Genomic DNA, 22,970 nt, shown 5'->3' with positions numbered 1-22,970 from the left:
CATATATCGTATGTTGACTATACCATATTATCATTATGGTAAACTAACTGACTGTTCAACTGAGCATAATAATAATATTAATGAACATAGCAATCTTATATATTACATTAACTAATACTTTTATAAATTTTGTTCATAATGTTCACCGTAATTTACCTTTCTTCCCCCTACAGTGTAATATACAAATGAATTGTATATCAAACAGTACTCTCGTACTATATGATAAACAATTCTATCATACAGTACGAGAGTACTCTATATTAGGGATCATGGATGTTTGGGATTTTCTGGCCAAAAATATCACCCGAATACAAGTTTTACAATACCATCCTGGCGCCTTGGCAGTATTGGTTAGGTGGTATAACCAAACCCAAAAGTGCCTTCAGTATGACCCTAATTGCTTTCAATAGATTGCGACTATTTTAATTCAATTGAATTTTCTACTGACTGACTGCCTGCCTGCCTGATGTCTTTAGACAAGGTAACGGCTAAGGTTATGGGCTTGATTTTGCACTGTTTGATGTTGCTTCGTCCCGAGATGTGCCTTTTGGCATACTACAGTACATACAATGCATGCATCATGGCCTTACCTTGTCCTTCTTTGTGTCCCATTTCTATTTGCTGACAGCCAAAAGTGTTGATTCACAGTAGCGTGATGACTTTCCTATCAGTGGCGGATCCGGGGAGAGGGGGGCGCGTGCCTCCCCTCATCTCTTTCAATACAAATTGGATACAAGATACTCTAATAGAGCAGTCACAGTGTCATGAGGCAATGTAGATTAACTATGAAGCTATAAATAAGGATCTTTATACACTTTATAGTAAATACACTTGCCATTTCCCATGCTTGGTCCATCTCCTTCCTTTCCTCCTAACTCCACAGTGGGAAGAGGGAGCAATGCACCTAACATAACTGTTAATTGGGTCACCTGGAAGAGAAAGTAATTTTGTCATACATTACCTGTCCCAATTATGTGTACATTCAACCTACCATGTTCAGATTAGTTAGTGGCACAATGGTTTTCAGTTTATCTCCTTGTCGACCTTCCACAATACCCTACAGTACCATTGAGATACATTGTGGTACATATTTCTCATATAACTTCATCAATTCTTTACGGTCATTCTCATTAGGAATACTGTTCACCCACTTCTCCCAGAATGGAACATATCCAAGGTTCTTGGGGTCCACATACACCATACCACAACGTGACACAGTAGCTAGTGAAGCATACTGTAAGTCTGAAACCTGTATAGGTACATTTGTGTATATTATCAAATAGCTATGTGTGTACTGAATGTGCATATCACACATTCCTAATTATACAGATCTTGTATGTACCTCCACTAGTAGGGCACAGTGCTTCTGTAGTCTGATACGTTCACCATTGGCTAGAGTAAGGAGATTGTTGTCGGCCATGACAGAATTAATGTTCTCCACCCACAAGGCATCCACATCACCATCAAACAAAATATACCTCCTCTCATTTTTGTCTGTTGGTTTGTTCACTTCTCTGAAGATGTTTGATAACAGTCCATCAGTCCAGTCCCTTATGATTGGATCCAGAATACCATACAGTTCTATCACAGAACAAGCCTTGGGATTGAGAATGTTCAACTTTGTGACCAATCCCAGCCTAAAGTGATAACCAAAAAAGTTGTAAATACGTGTGTTGACTAAAACTTACTTGGTTTGTGCCCTGCACAAGGTGTGTATGATAACTGATTTTCCACCACCAGTAGGACCCACAACCATTACAGTGTGACGTGTTAACATTGTCTCATACAACTGTACCACCTAATCCACCTGTATACAACAAAACTAAATCAGCTTATTTTTGTCTGTTTTATTGCATATAAATCTTGAGGACTGTATAACTACATTATGTATAGTGTACTGACTAGTACAGAGAGTGGAGCATTCAAATTAAGTAGAGAACACAATTCAAATTCAGATATATGAATAAACTACATTAATATTAGTTTCTACCTGCTGTGGCAGTACTTATTATTATTATTATTATTATTATTATTGATTAGCAAAACCCATTGGGTAAATCGCTAATGTACAAAAACAAAATTTTAGTGTCTATGCATTTTGCAAACGGTTTTTGAAAGTAAGTAAGTCTATATTGTCAAGATCTTCCATATCTAAATTGTTCCAGTCTGGTATTGATCTTGGTAAGAAAGAGTTACTATATCGATTTGTTCTGGCATACAACTGTAATAGCTTCAAGGGATGGTTTGCCCTGGTACTTGTTGCAGGAGATAACACTGGCAGATACTGATTTGGAACATAAATTAACTTGTTTACAAACTTAAACAACAGCATCAGACGTGCCTGTTTCCTACGATCTTCCAGTGTTGGCCATTTTAATTCCACTAACATTTCAGTTATACTGTCCCTATGATTCCTTCTCCAAGGTCTATTTAACACGAAACGTGCAGCACGATGTTGTATCATCTCTAACTTGTGAATGAGTGATTGTTGATGTGGATCCCAGATAGAAGAGCAGTATTCAATAGATGGCAAGACAATCTGTTTATATGCATGTTCTTTTAAGTGAGGTGGACAATGGTGGAGAGTTCTTCGCAAAAATCCCAGTAGACGATTAGCTTTATTGCACACTGAATTTATGTGAGGGGTCCATGACAACTTGTTATCTAAAAGTACTCCCAAATAGTGATGTCTCTCAACAACTTCTAAGGGGATTTTGTACATTGTATAGGAGAACTCACTAGCAGAATGTAGTGTAGATATCTGCATGATGCAACATTTTGAAACATTAAATTCCATTTACTTATTGTCCACCAGTGCTTGTTCTACAGCATCATTGAAGTTAGGATATCTCACTCTGGGGCAGTCTAGTCCAGGAAACAAGTCAGAGATCAGCCCCAAGAACAGTGGAACATCTTCAAACACAAATTTGGATAAATTCGTATCACGTAGAGCTCTCATTAGCACCACATCCTATAATTACATGTAGGATCAAAGATATATGTGTACTCACACACATCACCTAGGCTGGGAAAACCGGTCTTATTGCCTATTTAAAGAAATACCGGTTTTAAGTATTCAGTGTGTTGTAGCTTTCCAATGGTTGAAGCTATGTGTACCCAATTTTCCCTGTTTTGCACCAATTCCTTAGAACTTGAACAATCATCATCTCTTTAAAAACTATCTAAAATGGTGGGAAACTATTGGCTACTTGTACAATGGATGCTTTCCAAAACAGAGGAGGGCAAGAGGCTGTAAGGTGTAGTAATAGGACAAGTTAATGTCTCAAAACTGGCTAAAATGAAAGGACATTTACAGTAAAGGCTTTTATTCAACACCATGGAGCTGTACAACCACATACAGCCACCCCCAGGCTGGCCATAACTCCATTAGGGCCCCAGACCGCTTGTACAGATTGTCACTGTGTTTGGGAAAAGCAGCCAGCAAAAGCAGACCACTTATGTAAGTCTAGCTGATTTTGAAATTTGATAGTTTATTCATGTAGCTTTGTGTTCATGGTGAAAAATCAAATCTGCTGTTATGGGCCATAAGACCAGTTTTTCAGCACCCAGTCACAAATATGTATGGACAATGTATATTTACAAACAAAACTTAAAATGAAACACAGCGTGAATGCAAACAAGGGCATAAGATTCATTATAATTAGGGACCCGCCGATTATGCTCATAATTTTACCTATTATGCTATGCTGCACTGCTCAAAAATTTACCTATTATGCTTAAATTTATGCTCAATACTTACCCATTATGCTCAAATTATGCCCAATTATTTATGCCTCAGTTCTCATGCTCTGCTAATAATTTCCAATTTATGGATAAATGTGACTGAATTTGACAAAACAAGGCTTCGACGCACAAAGCTTTGTTAGGAGATATGGCGATTTTAAGGAATCATTGTGTAATAACTTCCCAGTGCCTACAGCTGTGCAAACAAAATTTGCACCAATTGTTCATCTGTTCACTAGCTATCACTGAGTGGGTGTATACATTTCTGATACCCAAAATTTGCCCTGTTTTGAGCAGCTTTTTTCGAGCGGGTAATAATATCAGAGGTGGAAGTAATAGGGTGGGAGGGTGGGGGTGGACGGTGGTATTAATATACGGGTATAAAATGAAGTAAGAAGGCGATTGGAGTCCAGAGGCCAAGTTTGGGCTCTCCATGGCCCTCCATGGCCCTCAAATTACTCCAAATTGACTGAGAACACTATTGGCGAGCTCTCTGTGAAGTCCCAGCTCACTACACACCATTATCACAAAGCCATGGCCATTAAATGGTGCCAATCTCACACTCGTGGCTTTGACAGGGTCGGAAGAAAGCTGCTACAGAAACCAGACTTGTCAGTGCTGAAGGAAGTACAGTGTGAAATATGATAGTGTATTAGACCAGCAATCCATTTCTGGTAAAATCGTAAGTTTGATTTTGTGTGTGTGGAAGCCTTGTTATGTGAAATCCGGTCACAAATAATAAGTGGCTGAAGCACAAACTTACTTGTCAAAATGCATATCACAGAAAAGATCGATATACTCTAATAGAACAGTCAGCTATGTGATTGTTCTATTAGAGTTACTGACTGTTCTATTAGAGTATATCGATCTTTCTGTGATAGCTATTTTGATAAGCAATAATTCATACTATTACACAAATATTCTACCTATTATGCTAGCATTATGCTCAATGCTTTCAGACACCTATTATGCTCATAATTATGCCAGCATAATCGGCGGGTCCCTAATTATAATTCACTTCTTGTAGATCAGGTGATCCTCTCTTATAAGCTCTCCAGCCATCACGAGTACAGCCTTTAGTGCACGTAACCCAAAGTCATAATGGTATTGTCTGCTGAGTTGTCCTTTAGCTAAACTTATAGTACTGTCATCTTCTTTGCTAGAACCTATTGAGATAACAGACAGTTCATGTATATGCGCATGTATATATGTGTGTGTGTGTGTCTCTCTCTCTCTATCTTGGTAGTAATTATGCATATGCATACCATGCACCATAAATTTAAAAAAAAAACATATATTTATGAACCTTGGCCATGAGGAATCCTTCAGAGAGCAACATGATCTCACAGATCTGCATCAGGTCAGGTACAATCACAACTACTGGTCTAAACAATGCCTTCACACTACTCTCTGGTAGTTCAGTACGACCAGCATAACCAGGGTTCATTGTGATAAAGATGCCCACCTGTTGTCCATCAACATCTTCAAACTATAGAATAGGACAGAAACATATAAAGGCTCTTCTGTGAATTTTGCATATCAAGACACACAGTAGTGTGTCATGCAGCCTGAGAAGCCGGCGTGCCACCCAGGGTGTTATTGACAGGAAAAACAATAATGCAATTTTCATACATACAAGATCCCATGCTGTCTTTATAAAACAAGATAATTTTTGCTATGGAAAGCACTCCATCTTTAATATTACAACATTTGAGTATAATCGCTGCAGGTGTTCCCGAGATACAAACCTGCAAATATTGGTTTAAATTTTTCTCTTTTCTTTTTCCACACTTACAAAAGCTGTCATAACACATAGAAGGGAGGCTTAAAGTCAAACCTTGGGTAAATATAATACACAGCTGTGGAGTTATTAACAACTATTTCATGAAAATTAACACCAATATGTGACCTGCTGAACAAAAACTAGCTGTTTTCACTTCACCATGCAAGGGCGCCAGAACCATGGGGGCCATGGCCCCTACACTATTTTCAAAAGCATGTTTTTCCCCCCTTAAACACAAAAGCGCCTGTAATTTTATTTCTGTTATGCTTGCACATGATATCTGTTATTCAAATATTTCCTGGATCCCGTGCAGTGAGAAGTTTAAACAGCAGAAAGAGTGCCACATCCGTGGAATTTTATGATGTGGGAAAGATTTAACCCAAAATGAGGATGGTAACAGATCTAAGAGGGCAGTCTCACTGTAGTGCGCGAGTGTATGGGATTTGCTGACTTCACGATTAAACCAGAAATTACGAAGAATTTGGTGAAGTTGATTTATCAAGTAGTCTATAGAGAAACATACAAGGATGCTGAAAATGAAAGTGCCCAACCGTAAGCGCAGTGTGGTATTCACATGATGTACACTTAGTTTGGAAACACCTGTTAGAACAGACATCCCAGCTTTTAGTTCCTTAAAGGTAACGATGTTTCACTTTGCGGATAACAACTATTTGTAGAACCCCAGTAGTACCTCCTACTCGAAGCCCAGGTGGCCGCAGCCGAGCCTCCGGTTGACACACAAAGTATATTATTTAATATTAGCAATCTTAATAAAATAATATAACTGAGTTCATTATCTATGATCCTAAGAAAAAGCAAACTGTCACTGAATAGAGTCGAGCTACAACTCCTGTTGGCCCTCTGCTCGACTGACTCTTCCAAACACCTCACGTGAGCCTATCGACTGTCCATCACGTGACCTCTTACAACTTCCCCCTCCTTTAAAAGATTGCCCATCATGGCGATCTTCTATCAGTCTTGCTGGTCTTCTAACTGTCCGTCCTGATCTTGTTCTATAATCAATAGCACTGTCCTGCACATCAACTTGAGCATCTTGAGCAGACTTAGATTGGCGAGGTTTAGGTTTTCTTACAGTTCTTGTTTTTCTGAGTTTACCAGATTGGCCTAACCATGGTCTTGCTTTAGCCATTTGTACACTACATTTAGAAAGCCTTTGTCTAGACACAATCATCGTCTCACCATCTTCATCTCCCTTTACCTGTATGACAGCATTCGTATTAGTCAGTGACACAATTACAAAAGGTCCCTGAAACTGTTTGTCAAGTTTGAACTTTGGTTGTACCTTAAGCATTACCAAATCTCCAACCTTGAGATCACTGCCCTTTGCCTTCTTATCATAGTATTTCTTCTGTTGCTTTTGAGAAGTTTCCAGATTCTGTTTAGCAAGTGATCGGGCATACTTAAGCTCTTTTTCCAAAGCAACACCGTAATCTGTTTCTACCACAGGGAACTTAGTCACAGGTACATGAAAATTCATTGCTGTTGGGAGATTAGGCTCTCTGCCATACACCAAGTAGAATGGTGTTTCACCAGTTGATTGGTGTGGAGTACTCCTATAGGCAAACAAGACAGCTCCAAGCACTTTATCCCAATTACGGCCTCTTCTGGTCACTACTTTAGCCAACATTTGTTTTAAAGTTCTATTAAAACGTTCTACAAGACCGTTTGTTTGAGGGTGTCCACCAGAAGTAGGCAATTGAGTAATTCCCATTAAGTGAGCTGTTTCCTGCAACACATCTGATAGAAACTCCGGTGCCCTGTCATGTATAATTCTGTTGGGAACTCCATGCCGCCAAATCAGATCTATTAAACATTGAGCCACAGTCTCTGCTTTGTGATCAGACACAGCGTACACTTCAGGCCATTTAGTTAAATAGTCCTGAAAAACTAAAGCATATCTCTTCCCACTTTCACTTAAATCAAGCTCAACAAAATCCATACCAAGGCATTCAAATGGGCCTCCCACAGGAACACTAACTAGGAGTGGCTTACCCACAAAACTGCAACCCTGTACAGAAGCACAACTCACACAAGATTCACACTTTTTCAACACATCAGCATTCATACCTCTCCAGTAAAAGTAGCGTCCAATTCTCTTGCTCATTCTCTTCACAGAGAAATGACCTGCGAAGCTTCCATCGTGATGTTCATCCACAATCTTCTGGTGTAAGTGAGCTGGAACTACCAGTCGACGCTTGGCTGGAAATTCTCCTCCTTCATAGTAAAGAATTCCATCAACTAGAATAAAACCCTTCTTAGCTTGACCCACTACGTGTCTGGCAGCTTGTACATTATCAGGTAAGGACCTATCCTCTAAATAATTCATGAGCTGTACCAATTCCTGATCCTGTCTCTGTTCCTGACGAACAAGTTGTAACAGTGACTCATCACTCTCAGAAATCTGCAATACTGCGACCTCAGTAGCTGGTAGAGGAGCTCTGGAAAGACAATCAGCCACAACATTTGCTGATCCTGGTTTATATTCAATTTTCATCTTGGGCAAAAATCTAGATATTCTCAAGTACCATCTTGCGAGTAACCCTTTAGACTGGTTCTTCAAATGGGCAAGAAATGCACTGACCAGTGACTTGTGGTCAGTATACACAGTAAAGTCGTTACCCAACAGGTAAACCTCAAAATGCTCCACTGTATAAACAAGTGCAGCCACTTCTAGCTCAGTAGGGGCATAACTGGATTCAGCTACGTTAGTTTGTCTACTAGCATAGGCAATTGGATATCTTCTACCATCATCACTTTCTTGTTCTAATAAGGCTCCAAATCCTTTACCGCAAGCATCAGTCCACAAAAAGAAAGGTTTGTCTAAGTCAGGTGGATGTAAGAGGGGTGCTGAAACTAGCATCCTCTTGACTTCTTGGAAAGCTGACTCACACTGACTATCCCACACAAACGGTACTGTTGACCCTGTCTCCTTATCTTTCCTTGTCAATGCAGTGAGTGGTCTAGCTACCACGGCAAGGTTTGATAGATGGCGTCGATAAAAGTTCACCAATCCAAGAAAGCTCTTCACTTCTTTACAACAGGTTGGTGTAGAAAACTCTTTCACAGCTCTCACCTTACTATCATTTGGTCTTACTCCTTGTGGTGATAGGGTATGGCCCAGATATTTGATCTCTGATTGTGCAAATGCACACTTCTGAGGTTTCAGTCGTAAGCCTGCTTCCTGTAACCGATGTAACACTTTCTCAACATGAACAAGATGTTCCTCAAATGATTGGGACACTATTAGAAGGTCATCAAGGTATACAAAAACAAAACTCCAGTCACGACCACTAAATAACTTATTCATTAACCTTTGAAAGGTTGCTGGAGCATTAGTCAAACCAAATGGCATCCTTCTGTATTGGAATAATCCCAAGTGACAAGTAAACGCAGTCTTATCTCTAGAATCAGGTGCCATCTTAATCTGGTGATATCCCTTCATTAGATCTAGTGTGGTAAAGATCTTTCCTTTACATCTACCAACAGCATCAATTAGGTCGTCAATTCTAGGGATCGGATATTGATCAGGTATTGTCTTCTTGTTAATTCCACGATAATCCACACAAACTCTTAGGGAACCATCCTTTTTCCTGACTAAAACCAATCCTGAAGCAAAAGAGCTTCCTGAGGATTCAATACAACCTGTATCTAGTAAATGTTGTAACTCACTCTCAAGTTCATTGCGTAGAGCATATGGCAGTCTTCTTGGTGGAGACTTAACTGGTGTAGTGTCGCTCATGTCTATGGAGTGCTCTACCAAATCAGTTTCTCCAAGTTCCTTGTCTGTTAAAGCAAACACATCAAGCTTCTTCTTCATCAAATTAATAATGGCTACTCTCTGGTCAGGTGTACAGTTTCTGCCAACAGTTAATTGTGTCTTAAGGAGATTCTCACGGTCACCATTACCCATGTTCACTATGGCAACAGTTCCAAAGGATTCATCTTTCCAAACATTGTCATCCATCTCAACTACAGAAACAGTATCAATAACTCCAATGACAGTACCTTTGGTGAGTACAACTGGCTCCACACCCCAATTAGTTACTGGAATGTTAAAATCACTCTCTCCAGTCCAGTATCCTTCCATAAGGTCACAGCAATCACTGGCCAATACAGACTCATCAGGAGTCACTACTCCTACTTGGCTGCTTACATCTTCATCATCATTGGCACTCAGCTCTACACGAGCTACTCTAGTCTGTTGTGGTCCTAATCTCAGGGTTTGAGATAAAACAACTTGTCTTACCACTGCTGACTCTGCGTGACTGCTTGACATCACTGGCTGTCCGACGCTGTCAATTATCTTGTAGCCCAAATCCTCCATGGCATTAGTACCAAGGATCAAACAACAGTTCTGCAGTTCGCCCCTCCAAATAGGCTTTGAAGAGTCTAGAATATAGCAGGGTACACATTTAGAAACATTAGTACCTTCAATTGTGACCTGTAAGGCCACAATACCCTTAGCACCCAGTGATTCACCACCAGCACCCAAAGGTTGTCCATCTAGTTTGAAATTTCTTTCTCTACACTGTTCTATGGACCAGTTACTCTTCTGCTTAATGTGAGGTAGTAACTGCTGTCGAGCCAAAGAAACTTGTGCACCACTGTCTAAAAGAGCTCTTGTCTTAATTCCGTCAACCACAATGTCTACCTTATAAGTTGGGCCTTTCAGTGCCACTTGTAATGCTACTGCTTGAGTATCAGATTCAGATAATATTGTACGCATCCACATTTCATCATCCTGATCTACTCTGGACTCAGATTCTTCCTCAGTCTCCGGACTATCAACGTCAACCCTTAAGGATGATTTGGTTTTAGACTCTGTACAGTTCCTGGCTATGTGCCCTGTTTTCTGACACTTAAAGCACTTGACACCCTTCATGAACATCTCTACTTGGTTCTTAGGCTTTGTTGGAGTACTATTGCTACTATTCTTGTCTTGAGAGACCTTGCCAAACTTGTTGTAGACAGTTTCACTCTGCCTTTCCTTCTTTGGAATTCTCTCACCTGAACCACCCCGTCTAGCTCTCTCTTGAATAACTATCTTGGCACGCAGCAGTCTCTGTAGAAGTTCTTGTACAGAACCAGCAGGAATCTCTCCCAACTCTTTTTGGAGCTCTAGTGGAACCTTATTCCACAAAATAGATTCCAGGGTTTCATCATTTAACTTACGAGGTGCCATGCGCTGGTAATCACGCATTGCGTCCAGCAGACCTTGAGCTGACCCAAACTGACTGTACTGTAGATCCTGGCATCTCTGATAGGCCGTGCGTGGGTCGAGGTGAACACCATACTGTCCACGATAGATCTCCACTATCTTTGACCATGAAGCCTTGTCGCGTTCCTTCACAGTATGTTGCCATGTCGCCTTCGCAGGACCAGTCAAAAACCATGAGAACCAACGGGCACGTTGCTGGTTACTCCACCCACAGTCGTTGGTTGCTTCAGTAAAGTCTAACAGCCATATCTCAAAATCATCGTCACCCCGTTTGCCACTAAACTTGTCTATTCTGCTAGTAAGAGAACGAAATCCCGGTGGATGAGGGTCACACTTTCTGCTCTGTCTATTCGGCAGATGACCTCTCTGATTGCTACCACTAGCATAGGAGGCATCACTGCTAGAATCACTGCCATCACTGTCGTGGCTACCTTCTGTCTGGGTCACTGGTAAACTTGTATCTTCAGTGGGTTTTTCTGACCTTACGACCTTGTCCACAACTGGTTGTAATTCTGCACCTGCAATTTCAGCAGACGATTTGCCCTTTCCCCGAAATGACACCATTTGTTTAGTGAGGACCTGTATCTCGCCTTCCAGACTTGTCTGTCTGGTAATGAGATCTTTCTTCTCATCACGTAGCTCCATAACTAGAGCATTAAGTTCGTCGACACGTTGCGCGCTGGCCAGCCGCTCTTCGTGTCTAGCATCTTGCGTACGTGCAAGCTCAAACTCTGACATATGCAAACGATTTGTAATCGTGCCCTTTGCTCGACAAGGGGTGCAAACATACAACACTGATTTAGACCGACACCCAACCAATGCATCATACAATTCATCGGTCAGCTTATCACTACGTTTTAAACAACCTACATGTTCCCACTTGTCGCAAAGGTCACACGCCATGGCCTTCTCTTCCTCCGTAACCTCTCTCTTACAGGATACGCAGGCGTCCATAGCTCCTTCACGTTCCTGTCTGCTTCTTCAGGATCTCGGTAGGACCTCCAAAGTTGTAGAACCCCAGTAGTACCTCCTACTCGAAGCCCAGGTGGCCGCAGCCGAGCCTCCGGTTGACACACAAAGTATATTATTTAATATTAGCAATCTTAATAAAATAATATAACTGAGTTCATTATCTATGATCCTAAGAAAAAGCAAACTGTCACTGAATAGAGTCGAGCTACAACTCCTGTTGGCCCTCTGCTCGACTGACTCTTCCAAACACCTCACGTGAGCCTATCGACTGTCCATCACGTGACCTCTTACAATTAAAGTTGTAATCTTTGTAGTGTGAAGTACGTAAAGTTAGCATAAAGAGAAGACCTTCATGTGACCATGATTTCTCATGTGATACATACATGCATCAAGAACATATGCAGTAGGTGTAGAGGAGCATAGCAGGATAGCTATGCAGTATAAGTGTAGGGTTATTAGTGATAACACGCTCCACAACACCTTTATATAAACACACGTATGAACTGGGAACAGTAGCCGTATCAATGGGACCTTGTTAATGGATCCCTACACCTATACTGCATCTGGTTATGGCTATCTTTTCCCCCCTCCCCCCACTCTGAAAATCATTCCTACGCCTTTGGTTTTCACAAAATTCTATTTTGCTATAAAACATATTGAAATAAACTGGGTAACAATATGCATGCTATATAAAAGATTTATGCACATTTCAATTACTTCGGTATGTACTGAAACAAAGCTCAAATTGATAAAACCTATACACCACCAGATTCTCCTGTTCATGGGAGTAAGAAAATCTGTGTTTGTACAGCAAACGGTATGTACTGTCTAGCACTATAACTCCAAAACTATTTATCACGAACAGCTGAAACTTTGGCTGTTGACTATTTCATTACTATAGGTAACAGAAAGGCAATAAAATGGAATTTGAAGAATGTGGGAAAAGACCGGTTTCCGCTCAGCGGGTCACATATGTTGTCATACCTACAGAGTAAACTGCTCATAGAAAGAAGCTGAAAATCAGTACATAGATAGGTTAAGTATCACACCTCAAACCTTTGTGCATGAAAACACAGCACAAAAAGTAACAATGTGTAACAATCACCCCAGGCAAAACGCTTAAGGAAATGAGCCAAAAACTGAACAATTAATCATCGTAGAAAGTACTTTCAGCGATTTACAAGAATTGGATTTATAGCCATTGGATTATAATGCAAAAACCAACTACAATGTAGCTAGTGCACGATCAAGATATTGTAATAGTGCAGTCATCCTATTAGAGCAGTCAGCTATGTCACAATAAGCCCTGTAGTGAGTTACAAGTCACACTGTAGAGAGTTCAGCTAAATGTGCTGCTTCATTTGGCCTCCAGCCTTGCAACTGTACAGGCAGGCTGGCAGACAGACAGATAAAAATTGGAGTTTCGGTGATCTTTTAAAATTCTATATCCGGTCACCTGTGTTTTTAATGCTGTATTTGATATTAGATGGACTAATATTATTCCACAAAGGTGATTTCCATTGTCTCTAGGATGGTTTTTAAAGGCAGCATTTTAGGCGGAAAGCATCACTTTTGAGGGGATCCCTACTTGAACAGTACTACCGTATTGTTTGATTATCTTCACTTCTATTCTTCTTACAGTAAAGAGTCAGTTCCAAGGCAAGCTTATAGCTGCTTTTGGGACTTCAGCTTACAAAAGGAAGTGATATCTATACCAACATAACTGAATTGTAAAAAATGAGTTTTAGTACGTCCCCAAGGTGAAAAAAAAGTTGTGAAATCAAAGGTGGTGGCCATGAAATGGCTGCAATAATGTTAATGCAATCCATTCATCATCACATTTGATTTCACAACTATTTTACTCATTGTTTGGGGGCCACACCCTTTTTTCACAGCTCAGCTGTTTCTGGTATAGATGCATAGTACAAGGCATACATGGTTATCCTTACCGGAACACCGTAATTATTTGAATGTCATAAGTAACTCTTGAGTGTCACTAGTGTGTCATTCTATTACAGTATATACTGTATTTACTCAATTTGTGCCGCACCCTTGAATAATACCGCAGTGCGGCACAATTCGAAGGGGTTTATCCTTATTTTTGGGTAAGTACCCCTGTGGCACAAATCGAGTAAATACGGTATAAGTATGTTCTCTTAGAGAACTTGAATGGAACTCTGTATACAAATCACATATCCTAGCAAATTCACCTATCTGAACACTTTAGTGTAACTCTAGGAGCAATCATATTCAGATAAATGAGGACCAATTATACTTAACTTGTTCAAGACTTACTTGAAACTTCTTGAGGTTGTTGATGAGTGCATTCTGGATGATTTTGATTTGAGTGGATATAACTGACAATACTGAAATATCGATTTGGTTGAACTCATCAAAACATCCCCATGCACCATATTGAGCCAAACCAGAGAATATCTTCCCTACAGCCTACATAAACATGAACATATATGATCAAGAGTACTCTTGATATGATTAAATCGGTTTACTAACAATCATATCAGTATTATAAATTCTAATCAACATTATGAACAGAATTTAGGCATGTGTGTGTGCGTGCGTGCGCGTATGCATGTGTGTGTGTGTGTGTGTGTGTGTGTGTGTGTGTGTGTGTGTGTGTGTAGTGACTCGTGTACATAAAAAAATCTCTCCACAGTTAGTCACAACACACAGTAGACCAAGAGCTTTAGCCAAATCTTTGGTAGTTTCTGTCTTGCCAGTACCAGCAGGTCCTGCAGGAGCTCCTCCAAGATGCATGGAAAGTGCCTACCATACACATCACAGTTACAGTATATACATGTATAACATGGACAGTTATAACAAACTATACCTGTGTTAAGGTGAGATAAATACGGTCAGTCAATGGTGTAATAACTAGCCTTCCATTCAGTCCCATATACTCGTATCCATAACCAAATGATCCAGTACATTGTTGGATTATCAGCTCATCTGGCTCCATCTGCCAGTAGAACCTCAACTGACTCTCCCACTCAAACTCTCTTGCATCCATAATGCTGTATAAAACAACCAAAATATGTACAAAAGATTGTTAGATACATTATAAGAGTACAACAACCTTTGCTTCAAAACATTGACCTTACCAAACACAAAACATACAAAGTTACCTGTCCCTCACAAATCTGTCCACGATGTCTTTGTTATGTACATCGATGATTAGTAAAGTGTTGAACTTCTTTCGGTCATTCTTGCTTAGCTGAGACCGAACCTATAATACATGTACACATGTGGCAAAACAATGGAATGCTCAGACAAATTTTATATCATTTATACATATACAGTGGAACCTCTCTTAACAAACTCGCCAAATTAAGGACACAGTAGAAAAAATCTCCATAGTAAGGACAAAAATTTTGGTCCCAACAGGTCTGGTTAATACATTTTTTACCTTTGAAAAAGAGGAAAACCTCTATATTACAGCAAAAAGTGGCCAAAAATTCTGGGTCCCAAAATGTCCGTAATAGAGAGGTTCCACTGTATTGCATTTATATCTACCTTGACAACAACTTCTCCAATTTGAGTGTGAAGCTTCTTAGAATAGTTCTTTAGTCCCATCTTTCTTATCTCCTTTCTTTAATTTCATGAAGGTGTCTTCAACTTCCCACGTCCACCAGACCTGGTTAGCAGCTAATATCACCATACCTTGGAACCAGTACATCCACTCCACCCTACACCATGCAAATAACACTGTACAATAGAACTGTGTGTACTTTAGGAGTAAAGGAACATATACTTAATGATACACAAAAATAATTGTTAATCAAATACAGATGAAAATTCAATTTTGAAATTATATATCAGGTCATCTCTGTAAGTGCTTTCTTGTTTTTTAATGCTGTGTTTGGTGCTTGATGGACTAATATTTTTCCGTAAAGGTGATTTTTGTTGCATAAGATGTCTCTAGGATGATTTTTAAAGGCAATATTTTAGGTGGCACGCATCATTATAAGGGCGATCCCTACTTATACAGTATTACTGTACCCTGCCTTCCTGGATGCCAAACGAAGCAGCGTACGGCCAACATTTTATGCCACAATAACAAACTCACCAGTGGCATGTGCATTTTGGGGTTGCGACAAGTTTGTGCCCTCTGTGCCTTGTCTTTCCTTTTATCTTCAATCAGCCTGGTTGTCGTCTTCTTCATGTATCAATTTTTCGTACCAACACTTTCCTTGAGCAGCATACTTAGATGCCACAAAATTATTTAAAGCACTTACGCTACGTAAAAGGTACTGGACACCCAGTAGATACCTGTAACTTTCAAAACCACACCATTTAACAATTTAGAGCGATGGAATGGGAAGACCACACCTCCACTTGGTAAGTGGGATGCCGACTCAAGATACTCTTATGCAGCAGTCACCCTAATAGAACAATCACACATGCTGCAACAAAAACTAAACAAACTAGTATATTTTAAAATGAAATAAGGATCCAAGTAATAAAAAGTAGTGCACCAAGAGATGAATATGGTATTACAGCATAGCTCAGTGGGAAAATTCCTACTTTGGCCATAAACAAAATGTTGTTATAACATGGGGTTTCTCACAGAGCTATGCTGTAACACCATCGTTCATCTCTTGTTTCACTACTTTTTATCGCTTGGATCCCTACTTCATTTAAATATACTAGTTTAATAGATGCAAGAAATAGACTATAATATTATTTAGAATTGATGGTACTAACTGGGGCTTCTCACAGTAGCGGAAAATAGATTCTTTAGTGATCAGACGATTTGTCCTTCTCATTTCATTCAGTACTGCAGTCATCCCAGAGCTTATGATAATGTCCGGATACCGGACAAAATCCGGTCAAATTGCATAGATGTCTGACCATAATGCAATTTATCCAGACACTGTGTCCCATCAAAGCACAAGGAAGGAGCCTAAGGGCTGAGCTGGCATGCATCAACAATAACAGTCACTTGGTTGCCAGGAGATAGTATACATTGACCACAAATGTACCAATGCCAACCCTCTAGTGTAATGTAACCACATAACAGCTGCAGTAAGGCATGTGACATCTTACCACTATAATGTTCATTTGCTATGCTATAGTGGACATATTGGGCATTTATCTTCCACATGTCCAGTCAATTTTGGAAATTGTCCGGCCAATTCTGGTTTCCCAGGACATTGTGGCAGGACAACAGAGAATTCTTATCATAAGCTCTGCATCCAGTCCTCTACTCTACCCTCCGCAGCAACAGCACTACGGAACTGCATCTCTTCTCTTTCACTGGATGTCATGGTTTGTGCTGGGGGCTCCCCTGTGTGGCCCTGACCAAACTTCAACTTTGAGATGTTGTCAAACATCTAAAAAACAGTAGTTCTGTGTACAGATCTACATACACAATTTCTCAAGGTTACTTTTATCATGCGCTCCTGTACACAAGTACACTCATGGCTACCAAGAATAGATAACAGTTCATCATCAGATATGAAGGAGAAACGTGGAAGAGCATTTCTCTTGGAGTCTAGATAATCATTCAAGCTTTTCTGACATTTCTCCAGACCAGTACATCACATCTGCATGTTCCTGCAGCCTATTAGTCTGTGACGTGCCTCTAATACTCTTGGGTTCTTAGCAGTATCAGACATGATCTATTGGCACATGGTGCAAAATGTTACATACGTAACTGAATATGGGTATGTACCTTTTTGAAGGTCTTATCAATATTGTCAAACTTCTTAGCCTCCTCAGGTAGTTGTGCTCTGATGTCACCACCAATGAAGATACTCTCAAGGTACATCCACTTCCTCTGTACTACCATCCACACCTACAATAACTTGTATCACACACACACTGTATGTATTGGTTGTCTCATATACTCACATCCACCACTTCACTGATATGGGATAATGACTTCTCCCACTTCTGAACCTTATCAACAAATGGTCCTACAAAATGTGATGCTGACATGCTCTGAAGATTCATTGCATTATCATCAAGTGTGATCACTATCTCATCTACTGAACCCAGGATGACACCTCTCTTGTGTACCCTTCATGTATCTATATATGAAGAGGAAAAAAAGTAAAAAAAAAAAAAGTAAAAACGGACATTACACCAATACATATCACAATGCTATTCCATGTAAACCTGTAAATATCAGTTGTCAGAATTTTGACTGTATAGTGTATTTGTTTGGGTGTTCTGTGAATATGTGTAAAACAATCAAATGGTTTGAGTACTGGTTTGGTAAATGAGAGGTCTAAGGTTCAATTCTATTACCGTACAGAGGGAAACTTTGACGAGGGAAAAATTTGACGAATTGTCTCCCAGATTGTCTTTGGCGGAATAAAATTGACGAATTGCTTGCATTGCGCGCGCCCTTCATAAAATGATTAACAATGCGTGGACTGAAGGGCGCTATACAAGAGTAGCGCGTTACTGTACACGAAAATGGCATACGTTTTTCGCGTAGTTTCTAAGGTTAGAGGCTACCACGTCTATCAGTCTCTATGGCCTAATCCATTTATTGGAGAGGAAGTTTCTTGTGAACGAGAGACGGGTAATGGACATGATCCGCAGGCAGTGGCGATGATGAAGATGATTGATGACAATGAACACGTGGTCGGACACGTTCCTAGAACAATATCCTCTGTTTGTTCTATATTTATAAGAAGAGGAGGAAATATTGTGTGTAGGATAACTGGAAATCGAGAATACTCGGCTGATTTGGAGCAAGGTGGAGTTCAGCTTCCATGTACGTTGACGTTCAGTACACCAAAATTTGAGGAATCCCAAAAGACAAGAAAATCATTTAAGATTTTGTCTATTGACACTTGTGAAACTGAGGAGACTATGGAGACAGACGCAGATACAAAACCTTGTTTGAACACTAAGGTCAAAGACAGTGAACCAGCCTTGGCCGAGCCCTTGGCAGACAAAGATTTGGTTCAGTGCAGCACTACTACACTAGATGAAGAAAAGAATTTTGAATTTGTCGACCTAACACATTTTACACATGGAGATGTGCTTGCTCCTGCAATGAAAAAGTCCAAGGTTTTTGATTCTGAAGGAATCATAATGGGAAATGAATTGTCAGATGATGAGATAAATTTAGTGCAACACCTACTAAAAGAACAATTTAGTAAGTTAAATGGCCTCCGTTCAACTTTGTTTCAAAGTAAGCAGCTGGGTTTGACAGAGAAGGAGACAAGGAATAAACTACAGATAATCCACTGTAATTCCTGTCACCACTGGATAGTTGCCAGCACTGTGGGCTGTACCCTTAATCAAGTCAAGGTATATGATTCGTTGTTTACCTATTGTGATAAAGAGACAGAGTCTATACTTTTCAGTTTATTTCAGTGGAATAAATCTAGTAAGCTTGTGATAACTGTTTCTCGTAGCCAAAAGCAAAAGGGCACTGTTGATTGTGGATTGTTTGCTATTGCCAATGCCACTGCCATAGCTCATGGTAAAAACCCTAGCAAGTTGCGATATAAGCAAGAAGTCATGAGGGCACATTTAATCGACTGTTTTAATAATAAAAATATGTCTTTATTTCCTTGTAAATAGTGTAATTATTTCATTCTTGCTTGTCAATTAATTTTCAATTGTATCATTGCTGATTAATAATTTTCAATTACATAATTACAGATAAATGAATTACTAATATAATCCTACAGTAAATAAAAACAACAGTGTCAGCATAATGAACCACCTATATGACTTCAAGGATACCTGCAGCTTTGAACCCATTCTTGACAATGGATGGATTGTCCAGTACATACTGGTAAAGTAATTCAATCCACTTTGCACATAATGGCTTGAGAATACTTAACCGAAGATCAACAGGTATGTTTTGTGCAGCATCCAGTTGTACACACACTTGCTTTGCATACCATTGTCTAAACTCTCTACGTAAAAAATCTTTAGCAGCTTTATTTACGCTTAGATCTAACGGCTGTAGTCTGTCCGTACAATTTGGAGGTATCAAAACCACATTGATATTGTGTTGGTCAAGAAGGTGTAATATGGAAGGTGTACACTGTGCCTTGAAGTTGTCAAATATAAGTAAAGCTGGCTGATCATTGCTTAGCTTCAATGAACTCCTCTTTTCCTCAACATATGGGAAAATGATTCGTTCAAAGTATTCTCTCATCGTATGCTCATTAGACCAATGTTTTTCAGTTTTTGTTATATGCCACGATGAAGGAAATTCATAGTGCGGAAGGCATCGGTCGGTTTTACCCTCATAAATCAATTGTGGTGGTAAAAAGTAACCAGAAGATGAACCAGCAAAAACTGCAGTGATCTGCCTCTTATCATCTCTGGCTACTACTTCAACTCTTTTAGACCCTTCCTTATCCATGGTCCAATGAGACACTGGAACATAGTTCACTGCGGTTTGATCAAAGTTAATTATCAATTCTGGTGGTATTTCATCCATAGTAACAATCACCTTAATTTCAAGTAAAAATTCGTCCTTCAGCTGGTCATATCTTTCAACATTAACTTTAGCCTTGCTGCAGGCTTTTCGCTTAACATAACCCATTCTTTTGAGCAATGACTTGGCCCAATCATCGGTTAGTTTGACCTTAATACCACCATCACCATTCTTTGACATCAAGCTTGCATTCTTATTCATTAGAATCCCTTCAGCGGCTGCTATCACTACAGCTGTATTAACAGGCAAACCTCGTTTGCGGAGATCCTTTATATACTCTTGGACTTGATGGTCCAATTCGTCTGGAAGAAGAAGTGGTCGCCCCTGTTTCTTCCGTGGCAATTCCTTAATCGGCTCTGGTTTCGGCTTGGGCTTAGCATCCTCATCACCATCTCCATCAGTTTCACCCGCTTCGTCACTAGTCGTAATGGTAGCTCCTTGTTGGTCTGGATCGCCTGACAAATCTTTGTACAAGTTCTTGAATCTCCGCACACTTGGTTCTTTCAATTTTAACTTGGGGTACTTGCCGGCGAAGTAACGTATAGAATTCGTAACGCCGTGTTCCGCTGCTCTCTTGCCAATTTCGTATCTCTGGGCGGGTGTCAGCATTAGATACGACCCACCCCTGCTACTGGTATCTCCTCTTCCATCAGGCTCCTTGCCTTCGTCCCGAGTTTCGATCTTCAAGCCAAGTCGCACTTTCTTAACTTGAGCATTAGCTAGTTCAATAGCTTTCGCTGGCACAGATTTGCTCAATGGACCACTGGGTTCAGGTAGTCCTTCATTATCGCGTTTAACTGGCTCAGAAGGCACACGCTTAAAATACTTCCAAATCGACATTTTCACGCTCGCTTACCACGCGGTAGCTTAATTATAAAAAAAATTATCACGTGCAAAAACTTCACGTAAACTTGGCTGGGAAAAAATTTGGCGAATTTTCGCATTCGTCAAATTCGTCAAATTTAAACCAGCGCCAAATTTTCCCTCGGTACGGTATTTCCTCAAACAAAAATCCTTTATTTTTTTGTTCCAGTTTAACTATCTACATTAATAGGCTACATGCATGATGTTGACTATGACAGCTTGATGAACACTAGAAATATGAACATTAAAAAAAGCATTACGTATGTGTATATATCCTGCATACACTTACTTGTGTATAGTTTGTTGCCATGTTTCCACCACCTCATTGATGCCCTTTTCAATGCTCAATTCTTTACTGGCTGATGTGACATCTCTGAGATGGTGTCAGCATATGTGTAGCTGCATTGCAAACAAATTCTCCAGAGTGTCAGGGTTCATGTCAAAATTCTGTTTAGTTGATTCCATAAGTTTCTGCCAATGTCTGTAATTCAATCATAGTCATGTACACAAGTATGCGCTTTGTATGTATGCCAAAAGTACATTAATACAGACACAGACACGCATGCACGCACGCACGCGCACACACACACACACACTGATAACTAGTATTTTAAAATATCAGCAATTTTTAAAAATACTAGTTTGTTTAGTTTTTTTGTTGTGGCACAGCTAGCTACAATGTAACTTGTATTAGTCCACTTGTATTTTCCATGGGGAAGGCAGATACCATCACTTATAAACATCTTGCTCATTTGCTTAGTGAGAAGTGGAGTTCACCATATTCTGTGGTTAAGGCAGGCTTCGCTGTAGTTTGGGGTTCTCCTTGCTGCACTCTTCAGTAATCTGTATCAGGGGATCGTGTTCTAGATCCAAGCATCCCTTGTGCCTCCGGTTGTCGAGGGGCATGCACCTGTCCAGTTTAGAACACTATTATAGCTAATTGTGCTTGCTTCTTTTTCTTAGCTATATCTACCAAAACAATGTAACTAGTAACTGTTCTATCATACATGACTGTTGTATTAGAGAGCTTAGAGTACATACACACATAAACATGACAAGTTTACAATACAGCATTTCAATAAATAAAAGAAAGTCATGCTCAAACTGTGGGCAGAGAGGCGAACTCTGCCCAATCCTGTGTCGATGGAATCATTTCCATTACAGATGCAGCATTGCCACATTGAAAATCGATAGCAACGGGTGTATTAGAGTGACTGTTGTATTAGAGTATATCTCGAGTCAACCAAGGGGTGTGCAGCTAGCTAGACCAATAAAGAGTGAGGTGATCTTGATTATTGTTAAGTAAATAGCTAGATTGTTAAGAGGTTGGGTCTCTGTACTCTTTCGCTATTAGTCCACCTAGATCTTTATTTGGTGGGCGTGGTTGCAAACCGGATCCCAATCGTGAATATCTAGTAAGTATACCTCTTATAGTAGCGCCAGGACTGAAGTGCTTCTGAAATCCAGCTATGAAATAATTCTGTGGAGTCTAAATATATATGCTGCTGAAAGAAAGCATTGATATGGAAAATTAATGCCTCAATATGGTTTTGTTGGATGAAAAAGACAAGCAGCCTGATTGAAGATAAAAGAAAAGACAAGGCGCAGAGGGCCTACACTTGTCGGAACCCCAAAAGGCACATCCCACTGGTGGGTGTGTTATTGTGGCATAAAATGGTGACCGTGACCATATAGTATGCTCTATTAGAGTGGTTGAACAAAGTGATAAATGAGTGGGATTCACTTATCTGGACATCCGAACACAATTGTGATACACAGGTGTTTGGATATAACAGAGCACCCACTGTACACAAGCTGTGACAGTGGTGGCAGGGGCATGTATCGTGCAAAAATTTAATAGTGTTCTGGCTTTTAAAGCATGATCACTAGTTAATATAGTGTGTATATCATGAACCACAGTAGTAGTTCATAAT

The 22,970-nt window shown here is 39.9% G+C and overlaps 2 protein-coding genes and 1 pseudogene across 2 annotated transcripts; all 3 read right to left on the bottom strand.

The window, feature by feature from the left end:
- Positions 1–1,321: 1,321 nt before the first annotated feature.
- On the bottom strand, positions 1,322–1,806 carry LOC136264825 (dynein axonemal heavy chain 10-like). Its single transcript, XM_066059590.1, has 2 exons — positions 1,689–1,806; positions 1,322–1,637 (listed from the first exon to the last, which is right to left on the bottom strand). Exons 1-2 carry the CDS (start codon positions 1,775–1,777, stop codon positions 1,322–1,324), a joined length of 405 nt encoding a protein of 134 aa, XP_065915662.1. The 5' UTR covers positions 1,778–1,806.
- Positions 1,807–2,797: 991 nt separating this feature from the next.
- On the bottom strand, positions 2,798–17,293 carry LOC136264824 (dynein axonemal heavy chain 10-like; annotated as a pseudogene).
- Positions 17,294–17,296: 3 nt separating this feature from the next.
- LOC136264823 (dynein axonemal heavy chain 10-like) lies at positions 17,297–17,772 on the bottom strand. Its single transcript, XM_066059589.1, has 3 exons — positions 17,610–17,772; positions 17,431–17,553; positions 17,297–17,377 (listed from the first exon to the last, which is right to left on the bottom strand). Exons 1-3 carry the CDS (start codon positions 17,709–17,711, stop codon positions 17,297–17,299), a joined length of 306 nt encoding a protein of 101 aa, XP_065915661.1. The 5' UTR covers positions 17,712–17,772.
- Positions 17,773–22,970: the final 5,198 nt, after the last annotated feature.

The sequence above is a fragment of the Dysidea avara genome, chromosome 8 (genome assembly GCF_963678975.1).
Source record: "Dysidea avara chromosome 8, odDysAvar1.4, whole genome shotgun sequence".
In the NCBI taxonomy this organism is placed as follows: Eukaryota; Metazoa; Porifera; class Demospongiae; order Dictyoceratida; family Dysideidae; genus Dysidea; species Dysidea avara.
This window is presented reverse-complemented; position numbering and strand designations above follow the sequence as displayed.

Excerpts from the sequence above, each read along its gene's own strand:
- LOC136264825 (XM_066059590.1), bottom strand. The coding sequence starts at position 1,777 with ATGTTAACACGTCACACTGTAATGGTTGTGGGTCCTACTGGTGGTGGA. Across the intron at positions 1,638-1,688 it reads TTGTGCAGGGCACAAACCAA|GCTGGGATTGGTCACAAAGT; the intron begins GTAAGTTTTAGT and ends TTATCACTTTAG.
- LOC136264823 (XM_066059589.1), bottom strand. The coding sequence starts at position 17,711 with ATGAATCTTCAGAGCATGTCAGCATCACATTTTGTAGGACCATTTGTT. Across the intron at positions 17,554-17,609 it reads ATATCAGTGAAGTGGTGGAT|GTGTGGATGGTAGTACAGAG; the intron begins GTGAGTATATGA and ends AAGTTATTGTAG. Across the intron at positions 17,378-17,430 it reads TTGATAAGACCTTCAAAAAG|ATCATGTCTGATACTGCTAA; the intron begins GTACATACCCAT and ends ATGTGCCAATAG.